At 45.1% G+C, this 26,553-nt stretch overlaps 1 protein-coding gene across 1 annotated transcript in view; it reads right to left on the bottom strand.

The window, feature by feature from the left end:
- LOC137547041 (cilia- and flagella-associated protein 337-like) overlaps nucleotides 1-26,553 on the bottom strand; it is a 92,502-nt gene that overhangs the window by 17,263 nt on the left and 48,686 nt on the right. Inside the window, exons 10-15 of the mRNA XM_068270182.1 lie at nucleotides 25,921-26,026; nucleotides 21,077-21,228; nucleotides 10,684-10,786; nucleotides 7,498-7,604; nucleotides 197-291; nucleotides 44-98 (exon numbers count right to left, since the gene is read on the bottom strand). Of these exons, the coding sequence (XP_068126283.1) occupies nucleotides 44-98; nucleotides 197-291; nucleotides 7,498-7,604; nucleotides 10,684-10,786; nucleotides 21,077-21,228; nucleotides 25,921-26,026 (618 nt within the window). The remainder of the gene's footprint in view (nucleotides 1-43; nucleotides 99-196; nucleotides 292-7,497; nucleotides 7,605-10,683; nucleotides 10,787-21,076; nucleotides 21,229-25,920; nucleotides 26,027-26,553) is intronic.

Here is a 26,553-nt window from a genome sequence, read left to right as displayed (position 1 = left end):
ACTTTGCAAAGAAAAACATTTTACTTATGTGTTTAGTACATACTGATAGTTATTGTGCTCAACATAAGTGATGTAGCTGATTCCGTCTGTTGAATTTGCTACAATAGAAAAAAAAACATTAAGAAGTATTTGTCTTCGCCACTGCTTTCAATACAGTGAGTAGATTGCTGGAAATAACAGCCAGAGGTGCACATACTTGCTCTGCCTTGTCTCAGCATCCTTATGAAGGTGATAGTATGTGATGTGTAATCCCACAGCTTCACACTGCCATCTCTACTTCCTGTCACCAATCTGTAAACAAAGAATACTATATTAAAAACCACTTCACAACTGAGGGGCTTTACCCCTTGAGCACTAGAGCAATTTTCACCTTTCAGCGCTCCTTCCATTCATTCGTCTATAACTTTATCATTACTTATCACAATGAAATGAACTATATCTTGTTTTTTTCGCCACCAATTAGGCTTTCTTTAGGTGGGACATTATGCCAAGAATTATTTTATTCTAAATGTGTTTTAATGGTTAAATGTGGGAAAAAATGCATTATTATTCAGTTTTCGGCCATTATAGTTTTTAAATAACGCATGCTACTGTAATTAAAACCCATGAAATGTATTTGCCAATTTGTCCCGGTTATAAAACCATTTAAATTATGTCCCTATCACAATGTTTGGTGCCAAAATTTTATTTGGAAATAAAGGTGCATTTTTTTCAGTTTTGCGTCCATCCCTAATTACAAGCCCATAGTTTATAAAGTAACAGTGTTATACCCTCTTGACATAAATATTTAAAAAGTTCAGTCCCTAAGGTAACTATTTATATATTTTTTTTATTGTAATTTTTTTTTTTAATTACAAAAAAAAAAAAATTGGGGAGTGTGGGAGGTAATGAGTTAATTTTTAGTGTAAAACTAATGTATTTGTATATGAAAAATGCTTTAGGGTGTAGTTTTACTATTTGGCCACAAGATGGCCACAGTAACTTTTTGTTTATGTGACCTGTAAGCGTCTGGAAGTACACTTACAGGAAGCACAATGAGGCTGGGAAAATCACAATGATCGCGCTGCTTCTCATAGAAGCAGCTGATCATTGCTGGGGGGCAGAGATCAACGAACAGGAACGGTTTTTCCCATTCATTGATCTCCAGGCGAGCGGGCGGCGGCGTGCAAGAGCGCGCAGGAGAGCGGACAGCGGCGGGAGCGGTGGAAGGTGCAGATATCTCCGTCCCTGGTGTTTACAGGGTAGAAAAAGGGACGGAGATATCCGTACTGCTGGGGGTAAAGTGGTTAATATGGATGTCATATTATTACTGTGCTGTACACATAGAGTGGAAGGATAACCTGCTCACTCTGAGACAGATTAAGGTGCAATGGAACAACAGCTTTAGATCTCCCTGCTTTTGGCATTTAAAAGCAAACCTGAAGCAAAAAAACCCCAAACCTTATGATATAACAAACTGTATGTGTAGTAGAGATAACAAATAGAACATTAGTAGCAAAGAGAAGAGTCTTTTATGTTTATTTTCAATTACATAGCTTTTTGTTTTATAACATTGCATCATTCTGTCATACTTGCAGTTTAGAAATCACACTCTGTATTTTAAGCTATAAAACAAAGCAGAAATAATGACCCTTTGAACTTTCCTGCAGTAAAACCTTATCTCAAGCTGTCTCTCACTGTTTCTTGGCTGTTTCAGGAAACAGGACTGTATTAGACCCAGTGGGTCGCAGAGCTCAGAGAAGCTCTTTTGCATAGATAACAACTGAAGCTTTTTTTTTTTGGACTGTACTGTACTGGTACTTGTACTGGAAACCATGATACTTTTTTCTTTGCTACTAATGTTCTATTTCTTAGCTGTACTACACATACAATTCATCATCTCATAAGTTTATTTTCGCTTCGGGTTTGCTTTAATAAGGTGTGGCGGGGCTCAGATGATATTGCAGCCAGATCCCAAAATACTAATCAGGCCCTAGGCACCTGGCTAGGTTTCCCTGTGAGTGCTTCAACTGGAAGCTCACTGACCACAAGACATGACCAGGAAACGTAGGGATGGTTTCATTCTGTTCAAATTCCTTTCCCTTTTCTGTGCAGCCAGTTTTTGAATCTTTGTGCCAAAAGCTGTACAACTCCAGGCCTGTTCATCAGACTGCTTTCCATATTTCAGACTGAAACGCTTAGCATATCAGCATTACTGTTGCAGGGTGTTCAGTGTGTACACCCAGACTCTTGTATGCTGCAGTCTAAATGCAGCCTGTGTGAAATGCATTGACAGGTAGGTATCCTTCAAGAACTTTGTACAAAAACCGCTGTTTGAAAAACACATTTTTTTCAGCATTCGTTTTCAGTGGAAGAATGTTAAGAAACACCAGCTCAAAGGGAACCTTAAAACTGTGAGTAAAAAAAAAATGTTCACTTACCTGAAGCTTCCCCAAGCCTCCTGCAGCCCTCACTGGTCCTCTAAGATCCACCTTTCCCCCGCCGCGGGTTAGTTTAGTTTTCGGCCGACTAAGAGTTGGCCCCTCTCCATGCGTCTCCTTGTACATGTTATGCACGTGCGCAAGACGTGACGACGGTAACGCGTACGAGGAGACACGTGGACAGGGGCCGTCTCTGAGTCGGCCGAAAACAAAACTAACCTGCAGCGGGGGAACGGAGGATCATAGAGGACCAGTGAGGGCACACGATGGCTGCAGGGGGCTTGGGAAGCCCCAGGTAAGTGAAACTTTTTGTTTTAAATCACAGTTAAGGTTTCCTTTAAGCAAACCTGAAGTTTGGTGACGAATCTCTGATGAATATAACGGTAATGGCAATGGTGGTGTCCTTTTCCACGTAAATGATTAGATTCTTCCTGGAATGCAAATACAGTGCATGCTATATTTTTCCTGCAAACCTTTTGGAAAAATGGATACACAATTGCAATGTGAAAAGGACCAATCGCATGAAATTGCACTGAAAAAATGCTTGGTGTAAAATAGAAAGATAATGATTGTATTGTGGTACATTAGCAATCGTGATCTTCAGCAGGAAAAAGGGCCCCAACAGGCATTATAAATACTTTAACCTGGTGAACGAGGTTGTGACCTCTGAAATACATTGTTTTAGTGAAAAGTAAACATTTTTTGTCATTACATCAATTTGTTTGATTTTATAGCTATTAAATGACTTTATTGAACAGAGTTAGAAATACAGTTAGCAAAGGTGCAATTTGAATTTGACATCAAGTAAGCTAATACAGAAGCCAAAAAAATGACTGGTTCAGCCACGCCACGTCAGTCGTGCTCTTGGCTCATGCATGGAGGGGCTGCGCATGCAAAGAAGAGCTGACTGGCGCGACTAAGCCACATTACCGGGACTTATACCAGGCAAACGGAGGCACTCGGGAGGAAGCCCCGGGTGAGAATAAAATCTTTTAGTGTACTTGTCTCAGGTACACTTTAAATACAGTACTGAGATAGAGAGATGCATGAATTTTTTTTGGACAGAGTCAAATGCTCAATCTCTAGGCTAGGTTCACACTGGCCCTAAAAAAGTTATTGGAGTGTAAAGGAACATCTGACATGCAAACAGATCATATGCACAGCAAAAGGATCTGTTCACATTGGTCCATTCATAACAGATCCGTGTGTTCCATTTGTTCTGTTCCGGAGAGCAGAATGCAAAGGAGGATTCCCCTTGGTCTGTTGCAATCCAATGGGGCGTCACATATGCCTCTGCCCAGGCTCTGGTGCTTCTCCTCTGCAGTAGATCGAGCCGTGGTGGAACTAATGACAGGTGAACCGGACGGGTGGCATCAGTAGTTGCGACAATGCTCGGAAAGCTATTTTGAATGGCTATTTCAGTTTTCATACTGAAAGCTAAAGAACTACAGATGTGTGAGCCACCTGATGCTGCTAAGGATTGTGGGAAGTAATGATGGCCTGTGCTTCACAGATGTATGGAACATTTTAACATCAGGAGTTCCTCCTTTTTTCAAAGCTTCAAGGGTAGTTTTCTGCAATCTCCAGCTAATCTTCAATTATCATGAGTTCTATACAATAAATACATACACATAAAAGCCTTACAGAAAAACACTGACAGTATATGTATAAGGCCCGGTTCACATTAGCGTTCCCTGACCGGATTCGCCGGGCCGGATCTGGACCGTATACTGTACAAACGGAACATACGTTCCGCATAGCAATGCAAAGGCTATGCGGACGTTCACACGTGTCCGTTCCGTACAGTACGGAGCCGGACCGGATCCGGACTCCAGACTCTTTTCCAACATGCGCTATTTTTTGGGTCCGGATCTCCGGCCCACACACCCGGACCGGAGCCGGACCTGAGCCTGACAGCACCATCCGGAACACAGAAACCAATGGGAAACGGAAGGCACAGAACACACTGCCTACAAACACCTGACGTTCTACCCCACTTCCTAGGCGTATCCAAGCGGCCATTTCGGATGGGGACACATGGGCCAAGCATGTCTGGAGTGGAGCAGCAGTGACAGACGTGCTGGAGCTGTTTGGCAGAATGTCGGAGGTGGAGGTGAGGCCTACAGCGGAGGAACCTGATTCTACAGGTGCACCAGGTGCACCTTCTGCTGACCCCAACATTTTTTTATTTAAATTTCGCTATTTTTCGCCCACGGATCCGGATGGCAGCCTGATGCATGCCTGATGCAAACAGACCGGATCCAGATCGGAACTGTACGGTTCCGATCCGGATCAGGTCCTGATCCGATCAGGATCCGGTCCGTTTGCATGGCAAAACACAAGTGTGAACGGGGCCTAAGCATTAACATGGAATCATCTGTTAGCTGTATAGCTGTAGCCCTCTCTCTCTCTCTCTTTCTCTCTCCCCTGGGTCTTAGCTAAAATTTCAGCTACTAGCCCACTTTGAAGAACAGGTGAAAAAAACAAACAGCAATTGCTGCTAATCCTCCTAACTACACCCCTTTTGTAGGGATTGCAAGGCATGAAGCCTCCACGCTGGCCATTGTCCCTGGGCCTCAAGAGGCTCTTGAAACTGAAGAGGAAATAACCCAATTCCCTTTTTACTCAATTAAGAAAACGGTTATAACTGTTCTGCAGATGACACATCCAATAATTAACAACAAAACGTTCAGGTGCATAATTGCAGGTTACAGGTTACACAACACCAATGTGGCTTAGAAAGGATGTTGCTAAGCAAGCACTTGCTCTGTTAACAACCATTAGACCCTATTAAAGATAATACATGTTGCCTGACATGTGATATGTGCAAGGCAATAAGAAAATAGCCACACAGATAAGTGAACAGTTACAGCTTTCAAACACTGCAATCAGAAACCAGGGTTAATTTCATCTGTGATCTATAATACAAATAAGCTGTGTCTAGATACGGCAATATGCTGTAGAGTCATCTTCTGTTCAGTAATCTGTGATAAAATGTCTGCAATAACTCTAATGAGCCTTTCATAAAGGTGCTCGCAATAGTAATAAGATTTCCATTCCTTCCTAAAAGGATGCCCTGGGGCTTAACTAGAGGGGAGCAGCCCGTGCGATCGCTGGGGGCCCAGAGCTGTGGGGTGGCTCCATCTACTAACCTTCCCCTGCTTCGATACAGGGGACCATATTTCAGATCAGGTGTTTTTGTGGCTACACTTGTTATGGGTGTGAAGATCCACTTGTTTTATGACCCTTGTGAGATGGGGCTCAAGGCCATAAGGGGTACCAAGGGGAGGCAATAGAACATTGGGGGGCCCTATCAAAGTTTTTCTGGGGGAGGTGGGCATGAATTGTAGTTACGCCAATGCTCTGTGCAAAAGTGACCAGCAGACAAATAGGAGCAGAGCACAATCCTTACCATCCCTAATCCTAACCTGCCTCCTACTCTGTGCCCCACCATAACCTCACTCTTGCTCTGCGCTTAACCCTAACCTCCCTCCTGCTTTCTGCCCAACCCTAACCTCCCTCATGCTCTCTGCCTAACCCTAATCTCCATCCTGCTCTGTGCCCCACCCTAATCTCCATCCCGCTCTGTGCCCACCCTAACCTCCCTCCTGCTCTGCGCCCCCACCCTAACCTCCCTGCTGCTCTGTGCTCAACCCTAACCTCCCTCCTGCTCTCTGCCTAACCCTAATCTCCATCCTGCTCTGTGCCCCACCCTAACCTCCATCCTGCTCTGCGCCCCACCCTAATCTCCCTCCTGCTCTTTGCCCAATCCTAATCTCCCTCCTGCTCTGTACCCAACCCTAACCTCGCTCTTGCCCTGTGCCCATCCCTAACCTCCATCCTGCTCTGTGCCACACCCTAACCTCGATACTGCTCTGTGCCCCACCCTGACCTCCCTCCTGCTCTGTGCCCCACCCTAATCTCCCTCCTGCTCTCTGCCCAACCCTAATCTCCCTCCTGCTCTGTACCTAACCCTAATCTCCCTCCTGCTCTGTACCCAACCCTAATCTCCCTCCTGCTCTGTGCCCCACCCTAATCTCCCACCTGCTCTGTGCCCAACCCTAATCTCCCTCCTACTCTGTGCCCAACTAACCTCCCTCCTGCTCTGTGCCCAACCCTAATCCCCCTCTTGCTCTGTGCCCAACTAACCTCCTTCCTGCTCTGTACCCAACCCTAATCTCCCTCCTGCTCTGCACCCAACCCTAACCTCCCTCCTGCTATGTGCCTAACTTTAACCTCCCTCCTGCTTTGTGCCCAACCCTAACCTCCTTTCAGCTCTGTGCCCAACCTTAACTTCCCTCCTGCTCTGTACCCAACCCTAACCTCCCAACTGCTCTGTACCCAGCCCTAACCTCGCTCCTGCCTTGTGCCCAACCCTAACCTCCTTCCTGCTCTGTACTTCACCCCAACTTTCCTCCTGCTCTGTGCTCCACCCTAACTTCTCCCCTGTTCTGTGCCCAACCCTAATCTCTATCCTGCTCTGTGCCCCACCCTAACCTCCCTCCTGCTCTGTACCCAACCCTAACCTCCTTCCTGCTCTGTGCCCAACCCTAACCTCCCTTCTGCTGTGTGCCCAACTAAACTTTGTCCTGCCCTGTGCGCTGCCCTAAACTCCCTCCTGCCTTGTGCCTAACCTCGCTCCTGTTCTGTGCCCAACCCTAACCTCCTTCCTGCTCTGCACCCAGCCCTAACTTCCCTCCTGCTTTCGGCCCAACCCTAACCTCCCTCATGCTCTCTGCCTAACCCTAATCTCTATCCTGCTCTGTGCCCAGCCCTAACCCCCTCATGCTCTGTGCCCCACCCTAACCTCCCTCCTGCTCTGTGCTCAACCGTAACCTACCTCCTGCTCTTTGCCCAACCCTAACCTCCATCCTGCTCTGTGCCCAGCTCTAACCCCCCCTTGTGCTCTGTACATAGTCCTAACCTCCCTCCTGTTCTGTTCCCAACCCTAACTTCCCTTCTGCTCTGTGCCTTACCCTAACCTCCCTTCTCGAGTACTTAACAGGAACTCTTTTTTTTATTACTAACCTGTGACAGCCCTAGCAGTGACTAATATAGGACAAGTAAAATGAACTACCTGTTACTGCCAGAATCCAGTGCCAGACAAGTGAGGGCTGAATGCCCATGAGTTGCTTGTACTTCACTAATACGTTGTCCAGTCAGGAGGTCCCACACCTTCATTTCCTACATTGAAAATGCACAATGGACCAATGTTATCTCATGCCTGTGAGGCCTGGAACCCCCTAGCAATGCTTTTCTAAGTGCTTGTAAATGGAAAAGCTCTACCTAATGTAACGCTTGCACATTATTAGCAGTACATTGTGATGCGATAATTTGTTCAGAAAAGTAATATCGCACGTTAACTTTGTGATGTGACTATACAGTGAGTCATACAGTACCATAAAAGTCTGCCAATGTAAATGTGCACTTAATTTAGCTTCAGACTCCCTTTAAAAAGATTTCAGCTGTACCCTGATCAAAATCAAGTGGTGTAAACTGATGAAATACAGTATTTGCGTCTTCCCGTTGAGGAAGTAATTCATGTTTGTGGAAGTAAGGCCACATACACACATCAGACCATAGTCTTTTGAAAATGAAAGATCACAGACCAATTTTACCCCCTTCCATGTAGTATGAGAGCCATACCTTCTCAGTCTTTTCTATGGAGCTGAACTCCACATTAGAAAAAAATCTTTCCAAGACGCTGCACACAAAGATGCTGTAGATCAGTATCTGCAAAAGATCTGTTCCTGCCAAAGATCCGTTCCTGCAAATTGCATTCATAGTCTATGAGATCTGCAGATCAACATACACACCTTGTTTAACTGACATTCATTTGCAGATCAGACAATCATCTGCAGATCTGAAAATCCATCCTGGTGGATCTGGTCTGCAGATGAATGTCTGTTAAATAAGGTGTGTATGATGATCTGCAGATATCATAGACTATGAATGCATTTTGCAGGAACGGATCTTTTGCAGGAACAGATCTTTTGCAGATACTGATCTTTTGAATGTCTACAGCATCTTTGTGTGCAGCATCTTGCAAAGATTTCTGTCTGATGGGGAGTTCAGCTCCATAGAATAGACTGTGTAGGTATGGCTCTCATACTACATGGAAGGGGGTAAAATTGGTCTGTGATCTTTCATTTTCCAAAGACTATAGTCTGATGTGTGTATGAGCCTTAAGACAACTTTGCATAGTGGATGGCTGCTTTATAAATCTGTCTTGTTTCTCCAAATGCCTGGAAAATAATCTATGCAGAATAAACTGTATGTCACAAAAATTCCCTAACTTAACTAGTAGTTCATACTTTTTAGTTATTATATTTATTATTTTACACCTTTAATGTAAATTACAAAACAATACACATTTTGGAGAAAATGGCACACAGATAGCCACCAGACATCTTGTGTAAAATAAACAAATGAATTCTGTGCACTGCAGTAAAAGGAAAAGGCAGGGTATCAGTGTTAAAGTGCAAGTATATACAGTATAAAAACACCTAAGTAATTTATATGTATTTACATATGGAGTATAATGAGAGACAGTACTGACTTGTTTGCTGTCTGTTTTCTTTCTTGTGGTCTGTATATTTTTTTAACTCGTGTTTCTTATCTTAAGACATTTGTATGTGGTGGTCATTTGAAGCGTGTCTGTGCACCTGTGTTCCTCTATAGCAGGGGTGTCAAACTCAAATATAAAGTGGGCCGAAAATTGTACACTGGGACCTAGTCATGGGCTGAAAATTGTACACTGGGACCTAGTCATGGGCCGAAATTGTACACTGGGACCTAGTCATGGGCCGAAAATTGTACACTGGGACCTAGTCATGGGCCGAAATTGTACACTGGGACCTAGTCATGGGCCGAAATTGTACACTGAGACCTAGTCATGGGCCGAAATTGTACACTGGGACCTAGTCATGGGCCGAAAATTGTACACTGGGACCTAGTCATGGGCCAAAAATTGTACACTGGGACCTAGTCATGGGCCGAAATTGTACACTGGAACCTAATCATGGGCCAAAATTGTACACTGGGACCTAGTCATGGGCCAAAATTGTACACTGGGACGTAGTCATGTGCCAAAATTGTACACTTGGACCTAGTCGTGTGCCAACCTCAATGTCTACTGGCCACCTTTCTCCCTTATAAAATTCTCTGGTGTCTAGTTGTCCTCCCTCCCCTATACAGTTCCCTGGTGTCTAGAGACCCCCACCCTCCCCTATACAGATCCCTAGTGTTTAGTGCTTTCCCCCTACCTCCCCATATGCAATTTATGGAAATATCGGAAACGCTGCAGTGAGAATGTATCCATAGGGATACATTAGCAGCAGTGCTTTGCTGATCGCTGTGATCAGCAAAGTGCTGAAACGCGCTCAAGTGTAAACCAGCCCTATACACTAAGGAACGTAATGCAGAAACACACTTCCTGTGATGAGGCACAAAGGTCAGATTTCAGACTTGAATTAAAAAGCTTACACACCACAAAGACAGCTGGAAATAAGCAAGCTTTATTATCACTAATTATGTTTGTACTGTATATGATTTTTTGTTTTTCTTACCAAAGCATCATTTTTAGCTGCATTTTTAGCTAAGCTCCACCCATCAAAGAAATATGCTCGGGCTTTTTTCCCTGATGCTGTGCAAAGCATGATGGGATTTCCTGTTGTTATACATGTTGCCTAGCAAGTGGGAGGGGTGATCAGCACACAGGACAGTTGGAACTGTGTCTCATGCTCCCTGTCACCTCCTTTCAACCAAAAAGATGGCTGCCCTCATGAAATCAAATATTTGCCTGTTTTTTTAAAACAGGGTGGGTAACAGATTATATTACCTATCTATTTTAATAAACATAACTAATGTAACGTAATGACAGTATGTTTGTTTGGGCTGAAGTTCCTCTTTTAAGCACCTCTTTAATAAAGTGGAGCTTTAAATATCTTTTTTTTTTTTTTTATGGAAAGCGTGAAAAATGGATAGGTCTATATCATGTTTTGATCCTATCTGTTTTCAATTAGATTTTATCTCACTCTTGTTTAACTATTAGGGGCTACTTCTCAAAAGAAGCTGAGGCTAAGTATCTGCATACATGTTATACTGCTGCCGGAGAGCTGGTCACAGGGTAAGTTGAATGACTTCTGCTTCAAAACACTGGTCTATATAAAGCCATGGCTACCATAGTTACATTATCTGTTATATAGCAAAATGTGCTGTAGATAATAACAGATACACAATATTTAGGCCAAATGTAACTTACAGAGGCCTCTGTGCAGCTAATGATCTGGTGGTGATGATGGTTGTAGAGACAGCTGGTGACAGGCTCACTGTGAGAAGCAGATGTGACTCCATGTTGGCAGGCACTGGAAAAGACATTACAAACATATCAAAGAGTTGAAAAATGAACATTAGTTTGCCACACTTAGTGTAATATTAACTGTACATAAAGGTAAAATGTTGATATGCTGGATAGATAAAACATGGATACTGAAAATCAGCCCTTCAGGTCAGCTCTATACATTCCTATATTTATTATTTATATATTTTGTTCAACACAAAACATAACTATTCCATGGTTTTCCTGACAGACTATAGGGCCTGGTTCATAATACAAGCGCTTTTTTTAGTGCTAGTGATTTGAAAAGCTCTTGCTAACGCATAATATAAAACTTATAAAATCACATCGCTCAAGTGAGAACACTCACATAGCATTACATTAGCAAGAGCTTTTAACCACTTGAGGACCCACCCTTTACCCCCCCTTAAGGACCAGCGCTGGTTTGATTGATCTGTGCTGGGTGGGCTCTGCAGCCCCCAGCACAGATCAGGGTGCAGGCAGGGAGATCAGATTGCCCCCCTTTTTTCCCCCCTATGGGGATGATGTGCTGGGGGGGTCTGATCTCTCCTGCCTGCTGTGGGTGGCGGGGGGGGGGCACCTCAAAGCCCCCCTCCGCGGCGAAATTCCCCCCTCCCTCTCCTACCTGCTGCCTCCCCTGGAGATCCGGGCTGCACAGGACGCTATCCGTCCTGTGCAGCCAGTGACAGGACGTCCCCTGTCACATGGCGGCGATCCCCGGCCGCTGATTGGCCGGGGATCGCCGATCTCTCTTACGGCGCTGCTGCGCAGCAGCGCCGTACAAATGTAAACAAAGCGGATTATTTCCGCTTGTGTTTACATCTAGCCTGCGAGCCGCCATCGGCGGCCCGCAGGCTATTCACGGAGCCCCCCGCCGTGATTTGACAGGAAGCAGCCGCTCGTACGAGCGGCTGCTTCCTGATTAATTAGGCTGCAGCTGGCGACGCAGTACTGCGTCGCTGGTCCTGCAGCTGCCACTTTGCCGACGCACGTTATGAGTGTGCGGTCAGCAAGTGGTTAAATCACAAGCGCTTAGAAAAAGCTCTTAGGCCCAGTGCACACCAAAACCGCTAGTAGATCCGCAATATGCTAGTGGTTTTGGGAGCTGATTTAAGAGCGAATCTAGGTATGTTTAGAAAGGTTTTCTAAACATACCTAGCGGTTTTGGGTGCGTTTTTGTGTAGCAGATTACACATATTGTTACAGTAAAAGCTGTTACTGAACAGCTTCTGTAACAAAAATTCCTGGCAAATCGCTCTGAAGTAGCGTTTTTCAGAGCGGTTTGCGTATTTCCTATACTTTACATTGAGGACGAAACGCTTCAGAAAACCGCAGACGTGCAGCAGGAGGCGCGTTTGCGGCTGGGCAAAAACCTCAAACCGCCGGCGTGCACCATCCCATTGCAATACATTAGCCAAGCATTTTTACAGGCGGATGCGGCCGGCGGATCGCTCCAAAAACCGCTCGGTGTGCACTAGGCCTTACACTGTGAACCAGACCTTAAAGAGGAACTCCAGTGAACATTTTACTGTTGGCAGGTGATGTAGCTGCTGCATGGTTTTTGGCCTTTGGAAACAGCTGTAAACAGCTATTTTCCACAATGCAACAAGGTTCACAGACAGGAAACTGCCAAAAGTTCGAACTTTTCTTGTGGGAGGGGTTTCACCACAATATCAGTCAAACAGCGCCCCCTGATGGTCTGTTTGTGAAAAGGAATAGATTTCTCATGTAAAAGGGGGTATCAGCTACTGATTAAGATAAAGTTCAATTTTTGGTCGCAGTTTCTCTTTAAGGGGCCATACACTGGTCGATTTCAGCCATCGATCGATTCTATAGAATCGATTGATTGATCAGAAATCGATTCTTTGAAATCTATCAATCGATCGATTTGTGGCCGATTTCGATGGATTTCTATGGATTTGATCTATCTGACAGGATGGAAGATCTAGGTAGATCTGCTGCTGGCAGCAGATAGATGGCCCATAGAGTTGCATTGGATCTAATGGTCCAATAATGCATTTAGATTGATTTTAAATAGATTTAATTCTGAAATCTATTAGAAATCTGTTCCTAGTGTGTGGCACACATCAGATGGATTCCTGTCAGATTCGACTTGACAGGCATCTGACAGGAATCTATCCGATGGTCGAATCTGCTGCAAATCTATCAGAGTATGGCCACCTTTAAGCCCAATCTACACGATAAGATTCTTTGTGCGATTCAATTATATAATGATTCTATTTACGATCCGATTAAATCTGACATGTCCGATCAGGATTCAATTCGATTTGCCATTGCAAATCGAATTGAATTGAAACGAATCCCAATCGGACATGTCAGATTTAATCAAATTGTAAATAGAATCGTAATCGAATCGCACAAAGAATCGTATCGTGTAGATTGGGCTTTAGATGTGACTGTCAAGCTTGCTGGCAGGCACTACATTAGTGCAGATGTAGAAAATGAGCATGGACTCCTACTAACTACTTAAAAAGCAGGAGAGAATTTACTAGGCAGTCTAAACTCCTGGTACAGTACAGAGGATATGCTTGAAAAGAAAGGCTATATGAGCTTATAATCAGTTTTGGAAATACATAGCTGAAAAAAAAAGATATTTTAACATCAAATTGCAAAAAGACATTTGAAGCATCCATACAGGATTACAGCAACATTTCAATGTTCCAGGAACAATATGGATCTCTGCTTTTCCTCATGCTACAGAAAGACTTAGTACAGCTTTGGGAAACGTTATGAGTCAACATTGAGTTATAGACAGTGTAAATGAGGTGAAAGAATGAAGATGTATTTTCCCAAAAGTTTTTCTACCTCTGCTCCTCTGTGAGCCAAATATGGTTAATGTAACATTATATCTGAGGGTGAAGAAAAACCCCACACACAACTAATGTCTATCTTTATTTTTAAATCACCCTTGTCACAAATTCACCAACTGCATAGAAAGAGAAATCAACTCAATGTAGGAGTAAATTGTATAAATTGACCCCTGGAGAAATGAAATTACAAGAAAAAACACAGCGCACATTCATTTACAGGATATAAGAGTGACCAGTAAGGAGGGCACTGTTACTTAAAGTGGATCCGAGATAAACTTTTACTCATTGCATAATGGTGTTCCTTTCAAATAGTTTATAGGGCATTCCTCAAACCAAATACTTTTTTTGTTTAGTTTTATGTGAGGAAACGCGGAAAAGTCAGGGTGAGGCGGCTGTTTCCGCGTCCAGCATGACGTCACAACGCGGAAAAACCGCCGCATGCCGCATAGGCAGAGCGGCGGAATCCGCATTGGGAACGGCGGAATCCGCATTGGGAACGGCGGAATCCACATTGGAAGCGGCGGAATCCGCATTAGAGGCGGCTCCCATGCTCGGTTCACTGGATACATTGCAAGGCAGTACTGGTGTGGCTGGGACTGATAGTCCTCCAAGATTCAGAGTGACACGCGCGCGCGCACAGAGGCAATGCTTATATAGCAGCCAGAAGTAGGTCAGCTGACCAAGCTGGTCAGCTGACAATTCTGAGCCCTCTCATTGGTCCAGCACTTAGGGAGGGGCTGGAGAGTGGCTGTGTATATATACTGCTGGCTGTTCAGTTGCTGGTTGTCTGGCGTTGCGATCATTATGTGGTAGCACGCAGACCTGAGTCAGATCCGAAAGTGTGCCGGGACCAGCTGGAGCTGTAATCCTACACTTAGCTAGATTTGTTGATAGTTTAAAGTACTAGTTTGATTGTGATTATCTGTTATGACCTTCTGCCTGCCTGACCATTCTCCTGAATTCTGATCCTGTACTTTGTCTCTCTGATACTCTGTTGCCGAATCCCGGCTCGTCCTTAGACTCTGCATCTGCCTTCTGATTTTGTACCTCGATATTCTGATACCCTGTTGCCGAACCCTGCCTGTACTTCAGACTTCGCCTCTGCCTTCTGAATCTGTACTTTATCTGTCCGTGTGTTTACGACCTGGCATTAATTGATGCCCTATCAGGCTCTGTGCGAACCCTCCAGACGTCAGTTGATTCGGTGCGATCCCCTCATAGTGATGACATACGTATGTCCGTACCTGATAAATTTTCCGGCCACAAGTCTGACTTTCGGAATTTTAAGAGTAGAGTGTTATCGTATTTCGAGTTGAGACCCCGATCCTCGGGGACTGAGACCCAACGGGTCATATTTATTAAAACCTTGTTATCTGGTGACTCCCAGACCTGGGCGTACAATTTGCCTGCCGGTGACTTAGCTCTTACCTCTGTGGAGGAATTCTTTAAAGCCATGGCAGTAATTTACGACGACCCAGACCTTGCCTCGACTTCTGAGCGGAAGCTCAAGTTTTTACGTCAGGGCAAGGGTCCGGTCGAAGATTACGCGGCCGAATTTAGGAGGTGGTCAGTTACGGCCAGGTGGGACACTTACGCCCTGCTAGATTGTTTTTTGTCAGGGCTGTCCGATGAGGTCTCTGACCTGATGCTAAGTCAGCCCGAGCCCAAAACAGTCGATGAGGCCTTCTCAGCGGCCATCCGAATTGACCGTAGGCTGCGCTACCAAAAACAGACCAGGGGGAGTCAACGCGTCAGAGTAGTGTCTTACGCTACACCTCAGGTAGCATCATCTTCTTCAGTCTCATCTGCTCCGGTCTTACCTCCACCCGAGCCTATGCAGATAGGTCGATCAAAATTGTACCAGGTGGAGCGAAGACAGAGGATGACGGAACAGTTGTGCCTGTATTGCGCTGAGGGGGGGCATAGGGTACGAAACTGTCCTAATAAGCCGGGAAACGCTACTGCCTAGGAGTTGTAGGGGGTAACACCCTAGGCGCCCATTTTATACCCCTAAAAGAAAAACGTTTGCTCCTTCCATGTACGATTACATGGGGGGACAAATCTGGAGCCACAGAGGCCTTTGTTGATTCAGGCTCAGCGGCTAATTTTATGAGTTCCGAGTTTGCAATGAAGTTGGGCATTCCGCTCACCCCAGTAGAACCACCTATCCAGGTTACTGCCGTGGACGACTCCCCGCTTCAAAGGGACCGTCCGCTGTCTCAGACACCAGAGGTGGAAGTCACTATTGGGGTACTGCATGGGGAGAGATTGAGTTTTTTTGTTTTACAAATGACCACCTCCACAATTGTCTTAGGTATGCCCTGCCTGCAGCTTCACTCGCCACAGATTAATTGGGCTGCAGGACAATTAACCAGTTGGTCAGACTTTTGTTCCCAGCAGTGTCTAGGGAAAGTGACATTAGGTCAGACCAAGATTCAAGTGGAGGGGGTTCCCGAGCAATACTCTGAATTCTCGGATGTATTCTGTCCCAAGGCTGCTGATAAGTTACCTCCTCATCGCCCTTTCGATTGCTCCATCGATCTCCGTGCCGGTTGTATGCACCCCCGAGGTCACCTGTATAATTTGTCTGGACCGGAGAAAGTGGCCATGCAGGAATACATCCGTGAAAATCTAGCCAAAGGGTTCATTCGCCCCTCCCGGTCGCCTGCGGGGGCCGGTTTCTTTTTTGTTAAGAAAAAAGATGGAGGTCTTCGACCTTGCATCGATTACCGAGGCCTGAATAAAATCACGGTGAAGAATCGTTATCCGCTACCATTGATAGACGATTTGTTCACACAGGTCACTAACGCTAAGATCTTCTCAAAGTTAGATCTGAGGGGTGCATACAACCTGATCCGCATTAGAAAGGGCGATGAATGGAAGACGGCCTTCAACACACCCGACGGGCATTACGAATACTTAGTGATGCCCTTCGGGTTGTGTAATGCGCCAGCCGTCTTCCAAGAATTATTAATGAGGTATTCAGAGAGGTGTTGGGCAGATTTGTTCTGGTATATCTCGATGATATACTGATCTACTCTGACAATCTCTCTGAACACAGGAGCCATGTCAAAATTGTGCTGAACAAGCTGAGACAAAATATGCTGTTTGCCAAGCTGGAAAAATGTATTTTTGAGGTGACATCCGTCATGTTTCTGGGGTATGTGATTTCTACCTCAGGTCTGTCAATGGACCCTGCTAAAGTCACAGCTGTCCTGGAATGGCCGTAACCTGTGGGGCTGAAAGCCCTCCAGCGATTCCTGGGTTTTGCGAATTACTATAGGAGGTTTATAAAAGGGTACTCTACGATCATTGCACCCCTTACCAGTCTCACAAGAAAGGGGGCAGATACTACCCACTGGTCTCCTGAAGCTCAGAATGCATTCTCTACTTTGAAGGAATTGTTTTGTTCCGCACCGATCCTAAGACATGTTGACACCTCTTATCCTTTCATTGTTGAGGTTGACGCCTCGGAGGTCGGGGTAGGGGCTGTGCTGTCTCAGCGGTCAGGGTTACAGGGAAGACTACATCCCTGTGCTTACTTTTCTTGTAGGTTCTCTCCGGCAGAGAAGAACTACGACATAGGCAACAGAGAACTCCTGGCCATTAAACTGGCCTTTAAAGAGTGGCGTCACTGGCTCGAAGGAGCAGAGCACACTATCACGGTCTTCACAGACCACAAGAATTTAGAATACATCGAGCTAAGAGATTAAGTCCCAGTCAGGCCCGATGGTCGTTATTCTTTACAAGGTTCAGATTCATAATTACTTACACTCCAGGCAGCAAAAACGTTAAGGCAGACGCTTTGTCCAGGTGCTTTGAGCCAGAGACAGCACAGCCCTCCATCCCTGAGTCTATTGTTCCGCAGAAATTGGTGCTGGCTGCAACCGATACTTGGGAAGACTGGGAGGAGACATTAAGTCCCTTCCAGCAGGACATCCCGGAAGGGAAGCCTGAAGGGGTTATGTTCATTCCCCTCCCCTTCCGTCTCCAGATCCTAGAGATGTTCCATGCGCATAAAAATGCTGGACATCCCTGAGCAGCCAGAACGCAGAATCTTGTAGCCAGGTGTGCCTGGTGGCCCTCCCTGTCAGCTGATTGCAAGGAGTTTGTTAGGGAATGTGCAATTTGTGCAAAAAGTAAGCCCTCCCGGCTGGCACCTGTCGGTACCTTACAGCCTTTGCCCGCCCCGAGTGAACCATGGACCCACTTGTCCATGGATTTTGTGGGTGAGCTCCCCAGGTCTGAAGGCATGTCGGTCATTTGGGTGGTAGTCGACCGCTTCAGCAAGATGGCCCATTTCGTGCCCTTGAAAGGACTCCCCTCGGCCCAGGAATTGGCCGACCTATTCATCATCCACATTTTCCGGCTGCATGGCATTCCGGAAAACATAGTGTCGGATCGGGGAGTCCAATTCATCTCTAGATTCTGGAGGGCATTTTGCCACCAAATGGGCATGAAGTTGTCTTTCTCGTCAGGCTACCACCCACAGACTAATGGGCAGACTGAACGGATTAATCAGTCTTTGGAGCAGTTCTTAAGATGTTACGTTGCGGAGGCACAAGATGACTGGGTAAAATTTCTGGCCTTCACGGAATTCGCACAGAATAATTTAAAGAGTTCTTCTTCTGGTTTTTCTCCGTTCCAGATTGTGACAGGGAGGTCGCCCAAATTCTCCCCTTTGCCAGTTGCCTCTTCTCCGTTTCCTACCCTGGAAGCTTGGCAAAGGGCATTTAAAGACATCTGGTGGACGGTGAAGAGTAATTTGGAAAGGGCATTCCAGAGTCAAAAGGGTCAGGCTGACAAGAGACGCTCGTTAGAGTGGAAGTTCCAGCCAGGAGACTTGGTCTGGGTGTCCACACGTCACTTGACTCTGAGACAGCCCTCAGATAAGCTAGGTCCCAGGTTTGTGGGTCCGTTCCCGGTAGCTAAGAAGATCAACAACGTTACGTATTCTGTTGATCTTCCCGCCAGCATGCATGGGGTAAGGTCCTTTCACGTATCCCTGCTCAAACCAGCAGTCCATGTGGGCTCCACTCCTCCTCCTCCTGTGATGGTAGATGAACGACCTGAATATGAGGTAGAGAAAATATTAGATTCACGCATTGTACAGAACTCAGTACAATATTTGGTGCACTGGAAAGGGTATGGCATTGAGGAGAGACAATGGGTACCTGGGAGTCGCATGCATGCGGACGAATTAAGGAAGGAGTTTCACGCCTTACATCCCGAGAAACCTGGTAGGAGTTGTCCGGAGTCCACTCCTCGGGGGGGGTTCTGTGAGGAAACGCGGAAAAGCCGCCGTCTCTCAGGGTGAGGTGGCTGTTTCCGCGTCCAGCATGACGTCACAACGCATAAAAACCGCCGCATGCCGCATAGGCAGAGCTGCGGAATCCGCATTGGGAACGGCGGAATCCGCATTGGAAGCGGCGGAATCCGCATTAGAGGCGGCTCCCACGCTCGGTTCACTGGATACATTGCAAGGCAGTACTGGTGTGGCTGGGACTGATAGTCCTCCAAGATTCAGAGTGACACGCGCGCACAGAGGCAAAGCTTATATAGCAGCCAGAAGTAGGTCAGTTGACCAAGCTGGTCAGCTGACAATTCTGAGCCCTCTCATTGGTCCAGCACTTAGGGAGGGGCTGGAGAGTGGCTGTGTATATATACTGCTGGCTGTTCAGTTGCTGGTTGTCTGGCGTTGCGATCATTACGTGGTAGCACGCAGACCTGAGTCAGAGCCGAAAGTGTGCCGGGACCAGCTGGAGCTGTAATCCTACACTTAGCTAGATTTGTTGATAGTTTAAAGTACTAGTTTGATTGTGATTATCTGTTATGACCTTCTGCCTGCCTGACCATTCTCCTGAATTCTGATCCTGTACTTTGTCTCTCTGATACTCTGTTGCCGAATCCCGGCTCGTCCTTAGACTCTGCATCTGCATTCTGATTTTGTACCTCGATATTTCTGATACCCTGTTGCCAAACCCTGCCTGTACTTCAGACTTCGCCTCTGCCTTCTGAATCTGTACTTTATCTGTCTGTGTGTTTACGACCTGGCTTGTCCGACCTCGAGAACCGACCTTACTGTTAGAGGCGGTTCCCAGTCCTGATAGTGACACTCCCTCTTGAGTGTCACTCTCGTTCTGTCGTTCCTTCTCTCAGCCTGACTCCTCCCTCCGGGAGAGTCCAGAAGGAATTGGGCAGTACTCCTTACTGCTCTGAGGCCCAGTCCTCTCATTACGACTGTTTGCACCAAACACTCTGCTTAGGTGTCCAGAGGTTAGCTTGTATATCGGATTATCGGTGATACTGCAGATCATCTATAATCTGGTATATATCTGTATTCCTAGTGATACTGCAGATCACCGGTAATCAGATCTTCTCTGTGCTACACCGATCGTTACATTTTAATACTCTAATTCCCTATAAACTAAATAAGCCTCAACCACAGCTTCTTGAGAGAGCCTTGGCACTCTGAGCCTTAGTAGCAAGGGCTTATTGGAGCTCAGTCTGGGAAGGAGGAGGTTACTAGCCAGAGATTTCAGTGGCAGAGGGGAGGAGGGAGTAGGAGAGAGGGGTGTGGGAGATACATAGCAGCTTGCCTATGTGTAATGTGACAAACAGAACATGGCTACCCTCATTGTATCACAGGAATAAATAATCATAAACAGTTTACTCAGCAATTCTAGCTGCAAACAGCTTCATCAATCTAAACTTTAGATAAGATATATAGACAAATTACTTGTTATAGTTATGGTCATTATGGTTTCCAAATATCCACCCAAATGTGTAATATTATTTCTGAAGTTAATACAGGTATGACCTAATAGTCTTCCAATCCAGCCACACTAAGCAATGAAATCATGTGTGTGTGGGTCTTCAGCAGATACCACCAGCACAATTCAGTCATGTAGTGGGGATCGTGAGGTAATTGATCAGGGAATACAATTTCTCACAACCCTTTTTAATAGCAGCTAGATGCAGCATTCTTGTTTATATGGCAACACAGCTAAAGTCTACCCTGATGGTGATAAGATAATTTTTGTACATCCTAACACCCTCTGATGTATATAGTCTTTACCAGGGGCATAGCAAGAGGGGTTGCAGAGGTTGCAACCACATTTGGGCCCTTGGGCCAGAGGGGCCCAGAAGGGCCCTCCCTCAACTACAGTATTAGCTCTCTATTGGTCTTGTGCTCATAATAATCACTTCTATAGATATTTTGAATAGTGATAATCATTCATAAACTGTTCCCCATCCCCTTCTTGCACCTCTGACACTGTAGTTGCCATTGGCAGGTTTTGGTGCACCGTATCAATTGTTACGTATAGAGTGCTTGGGGGGCCCCATTGTAAAACTTGCATCGGGGCCCACAGCTCCTTAGCTACACCACTGGTCTTTACATCTTCAGCTTTATTATGTATGTACCTGCAGTTTCAAACTTATGAAAGTGAGTAATTATTACATACCTTTCTTGCAGATGTAATACAGCAAGATCATCAGTCGCTATGTACATGGCTCCGAAGAGATGTGAAAAGTAGCATGCGCCTATTTCTCCTCTGATCTGACTTGCTTTGGATATAACATTGATGAGACAGACTTGACTTTCGATGTCCCATACCTGTTGTTGTTAATAATAAAGTGTTAGTATGCCATATCCTGTATAATAATAGGCAAGTGTCTCTACGTTCCATGCCCCTGTGTGTTTCTTAGTTGTGCGCATGTGCAGGGAGGGTACGCAGAGACACTGCCGAGAGCTGGGGGAATGACGCGCGGCTCTTGCCCGAGAGCAGAGAAGGACAGGCCCAAAAGGGGGGCAGCCATGTGTGCGTGCAGCATGCGCTAATGAGGTAGAGGGAGAGAGGCAGTGCGGGGTCGCGGACACAGCCTAGCGCCCGTTTTTAAACGAGCCTTAGGCCTAGTCATATACATAAAAGCCCTCTAGCAGAAGTAAAGCACTGCATTTCCTAATGCAATATTCATGTGACATCACTTCCAGTTATAATACCTTTCCAGGTTTTTCATGAAAAGTTGATCACATTTTAGTACAGTAACAAGGACTTTAGGTTCTTTTTGAATCCCTACATAAATTCTGAGATTTAACTGGTTGCCTTGTACCACCTCCATCTCTGCCAAGACTGCCATAGAGGCATAGATGTCCTCAATTTGGATTCTATGGCTCTAACAAAACAATAAGCTATATTATATTGCATTTAGCAATTTGTGGCATAGTATACTGTATAGTGGGTATATATGCTCCTCCGCCTTTGCAACAATCTCTCTTGGAAGAAATTACTCTTAAGCTACAGAAATACTTACCTGCTAAACTCCTTATTATAGGAGACTTTAACGATATTCTTACTTTGCACCTAGACTCCACTAACAAGACACGCACTGCTAACACTGATTTAACCAATTGGGCAGACTCCCTAGCTCTTACAGAAATTTGGAGGTGGAAAAATTCTCAAAAAACAGCATTTTCTCACGTTTCAGCTACCCATAAATCTGCTTCACGAATTGACCTGGCATTTGGCAATATTGAAATGCTGGCCTCTGTCTCTGCAGCCACATATCTCCCCAGTGGTCTCTCAGACCATGCTCCCTTAGAGATTACATGCTCGCTACCTGCTCTAAACAACAAATCACTGTGGAGATTGAACCCGAAATGGATAAATGATGATGGTATAGCAGAGAAAATTACAACCGCCATTAATCAATATTGGGACATTAACTTAAACACAGCCTCTAATCAGAATACCTGGGACGCATTTAAGGCTACAATTAGGGGAGAATACATAAATCAGATCAGTGTCTGCAGAAAAGAATATAATAACACATTGACAACATTGCTTAACAATGAAGAAAACGCTACGCAACACTTTGCAGATACCCCCAACGATTCCACTTATGCAGACATGATGCACTGTAAACGTACCCTCAATCTACACATGACGGAACTTACTAAAACATCCTTCATAGAATGGCGGCAGGTTACGTTTGAGAAGGGGGACAAAAATGCAAAGCTCTTAGCTAACATTGCACGTGACCTCCTGGAACATTCGAATATCCCTGAAATTAAATCGGAATCAGGTGACATTCTTTCGTCCCCTGGGGATAGCCTCAAAAGGTTTCAGGAATATTACGAGAACCTCTATGCTTCCCAATTCATGGGTACCACCTCGGATCTCTCTGCGTTACTAGCAAATATACAGTTACCTACGCTGGAGGATGAAATTTCCACCACTCTTGACGCCGAGATATCGGAGGAGGAGATCCTAGACTCAATTCTATCCTTTCCCCCCAAAAAATCTCCTGGCCCGGACGGTATTCCCATTGAATTTTATAAGAGACATATGCGTACCCTGGCCCCCCATTTAAAGCTAACTTACAATGATTGCCTGAGTAGTGGAGAATTGCCCACCACCTTCTCACAGGCACATGTCATTCTCATCCTAAAACAGGACAAGGATCCCTTGGACTGCAGCTCCTATAGGCCTATCTCCCTTCTCAACAATGACTTAAAAATTCTAACTAAAATACTAACTACCCAAATTAATAAATATATCACAGATATTATTGACCCAGACCAGACAGGCTTCATGCCCCACAAGACTACTGACATTAATCTGAGGCGCATATATACCCACATTCAGATTTCGGAAAATATTGCCTCCCCCCGGGCGTTGGCGTTTTTAGATATTCAGAAGGCCTTCGATTCAGTGGAGTGGGATTACCTGTGGGCTGCTCTCTCTAGGTTTGGTTTTGGCCCTAAATTAATCTCCTGGCTTCAAACTATATACAGACACCCTTGCACTAATATCAAGATTGGAGCAGAGTTGTCTAGAGACATTCATCTGAAAAGAGGCACTAGACAGGGATGCCCCCTCTCCCCGGCCCTCTTCGCGTTGGCCATGGAGCCCATTGCTGCTGCTTTACGCCAGCACCCTGGTATCTGTGGCTTTCGTGTGGGGGGGCTGGACGAGAGGGTGTCCCTATATGCGGATGATCTGGTGATATATTTAGAAGACCCCACAGAGTCCATTAAAGGAGTCTTGGAACTCTTTAAATTGTTTTCCCCGTACACTGGTCTAAATGTGAATTGGGGAAAGTCTAAGCTACTTCCTTTGAACCATGCTCTCTCAGTACAAACTCCACTAGAAATTGTCTCGAGAACAAAATACCTTGGCATTATCATTTCGAACAATTCGGCTGACTACTTTTCAGATAATATACTACCTTTGATACAACACACCAAAAAGAGGCTTTAGGGATGGCAGGGGCTCCCACTCTCTTTGATTGGGAGAATTAACCTTATTAAAATGAAACTCCTCCCTAAATACCTGTATCTCTTTTGAAATTGCCCAACTTGGCTACACAAAAGCTTTTTCAAACAACTGAATTCACTCTTATCCAGCTTCATCTGGTACAATAAAACTCCGAAACTCAGTCTTAAAAAGCTCCAGAGACCCTGGACAGAGGGGGGCCTTGCCTTTCCGGACCTCTATGAATATTTCATTGCTAGCCAGCTTGTTACTGCTCATTGGTGGCTCACTCAGGACAAGTCAAATGCATCGATGGTGTTAGATGCGGCTCTCCTGGGTTCATATGAGGCACTTGCTCAAATACTTTATAGAGGAGTACGAGCACCATATTCTCTAACAGTTAATATGAAAGCGGTTATATCTGCTTGGAGTATGGTTCAAGGGTGGTTCTCCCCCTCTCGTAATACCTTATCCCCGAGGCTCCCACTCTGGAACAACCCTACCTTACCCCACTTCTTCAGGATTCCTGACCCTATCATATGGATCAGGAAGGGGATAACATGCCTAGACCACATAATACTAAACAGGGAATTAATAGATTTCAATACCCTCAAAAACACCTTCTCACTACCTAATAACTACTTCTTTAGGTATCTACAGCTGAGGCACGCTTTCGCGGCGCAGTTTGGGCGGGAGCCGGTCAAGTTGCTTCCCTCTGCTACAGAGGACATAATAGCTAATGAGAATCTTACCAAAGCTCTCTCAGCAATTTATCAAAGCATAGTCCTGATCACTGAACCTCATGTAACGGTCTATAAACAACCCTGGCTCACAATGATACCTACCTTAGATGACGAAGACTCTTCGTCGAAGATTAGGAGGATGTATGGATTAAGCCCTTTGAATACTTAATCTCAACAAGAGATAAATTAATCCAATTTAAAATTATTCACCAGGCCTACTTAACCCCATACAAATTAAGTAAATTTGACAGAGAGAGCTCTGGCTCATGCTGGCGCTGCGGTGCGGCTAAGGCTGACTTTACACATATTCTCTGGGAATGTCCCTTGATTGTTGATGCGTGGAAAGAAACCTGTGCATTTGTTGAATCTATAACAAAGACCCATATTACTCCTGAACCATTGACCTGTTTACTGGGTAATGTACACACACTCGCCCCAACTAGATCACAAAGATACCTAATAGGTCTGCTACTATTTTATTTTAGAAAAGCGATTGTATTACACTGGAAGCAGCCTGCCCCACCAACGTGCCTTTATTGGAAAAAGCTAGTTAATAATTCCCTCCATTTATATAAAGCTGCATACATAGCAAGGGGATGTCCATCTAAATTCAAAAAAGTATGGGGACCGTGGACCTCCAACAAAGATACTACATAGTCCTATAGGCTTAAATACTGTAGACCTTTGGGTGATTTGAATGAACTTGCTCTCAAACTCCTTACTCTGATCTTAAAGCTGCTCTCCTCCTCCTTTAGAACACACTAGTACCAACTACTCGCTCTGATTCTTCTCTATAAATACGAAATGCTGTTTGGCTCCTGGAAAATGAATAACATGATAAGAGATCGGATAACGGGTCCTCACATATCTCTCCTGTTTTCTAAACATGTGATTTTCACTGAGGTTTTATGTGCTTTGTATAATTTTTAGATTATCTACTCTTGTGGTGTTTTACTTCCCTCTCTCCTCACCTGCGTGTGGTGGAGCTCAGGGCTGTTATGTTAATGTTTGTAACTGTTTTTGTTTAACATGAAAATTAATAAAAAGAATCAACAAAAAACAAAAAACAAAACAATAAGCTATAGGTGTACTATAAAGCAGTAGTTTTGGATGTATATGTGGCATATAGGAATAATGCATGTACTGTCTTACACCTATGAAGCGGGATACCTGCAAATACCATCTGCTTTAGGATTTACGATACATAATGATGTAAGTGTCTTTTGTGTTTTATCAGTACACACAGCTCTGTACTTATTGCTAAAATAAAATGTAACGTTATGCACAACTAAAAAGAAATGAAATTACCAGCACAGAGCAGTCTGTAGACACAGAGTAGATCTTTGTGTCCTCATCTGCGATGGTCAGGTAGGTTATGGGTGCAGAGTGTCCACGAAGTAATCCAGTGGGCCATCTACACAGGACAACATAATACGAATGTAAAAAGACCTGAGCAATAGGAGCATATGATGATAACAAACATCATCAGAGAACAATATCACATGTTACATTCACTGAAAAATTGTGCAATAAACCTACTTTTAGTGTTCCAGAGCTATAACCAGGCCCGGTCCGCCCATGATGCCAAGTGAGGTGACTTCCTCAGGCGGCAGAAGTCTGGGGACAGCACCAGGCAGAAACAGGAAGTGAAGAGAGTGCCTGACCAACCTATACTGGGGCAACTGTACCTATCTAGCCTATACTGGGGGCAACCGTACCTAGCTACCTACTTTGGGAGCACCTATACTTGGCTACCTACATATACTGAGGGTGTTTTTTGGGAGGCTCACTGCAGCTATAACGTGCGGTGCAAATTGTCTGATGATGTGCGATCATCATTTCGGGTGGGAGGTGGGGGCGTTCATATCCTCACAAGTTTGCCTCAGGCAGCAAAAAATCTAGAACCGGCCTTGGCTATAACTGGAAAGGGAATATGCAAAT

Source organism: Hyperolius riggenbachi, chromosome 1 (assembly GCF_040937935.1).
Source record: "Hyperolius riggenbachi isolate aHypRig1 chromosome 1, aHypRig1.pri, whole genome shotgun sequence".
NCBI lineage: Eukaryota > Metazoa > Chordata > Amphibia > Anura > Hyperoliidae > Hyperolius > Hyperolius riggenbachi.
The sequence above is the reverse complement of the archived record's forward strand: the minus strand, read 5'-3'. Positions and strand labels throughout refer to the sequence as shown.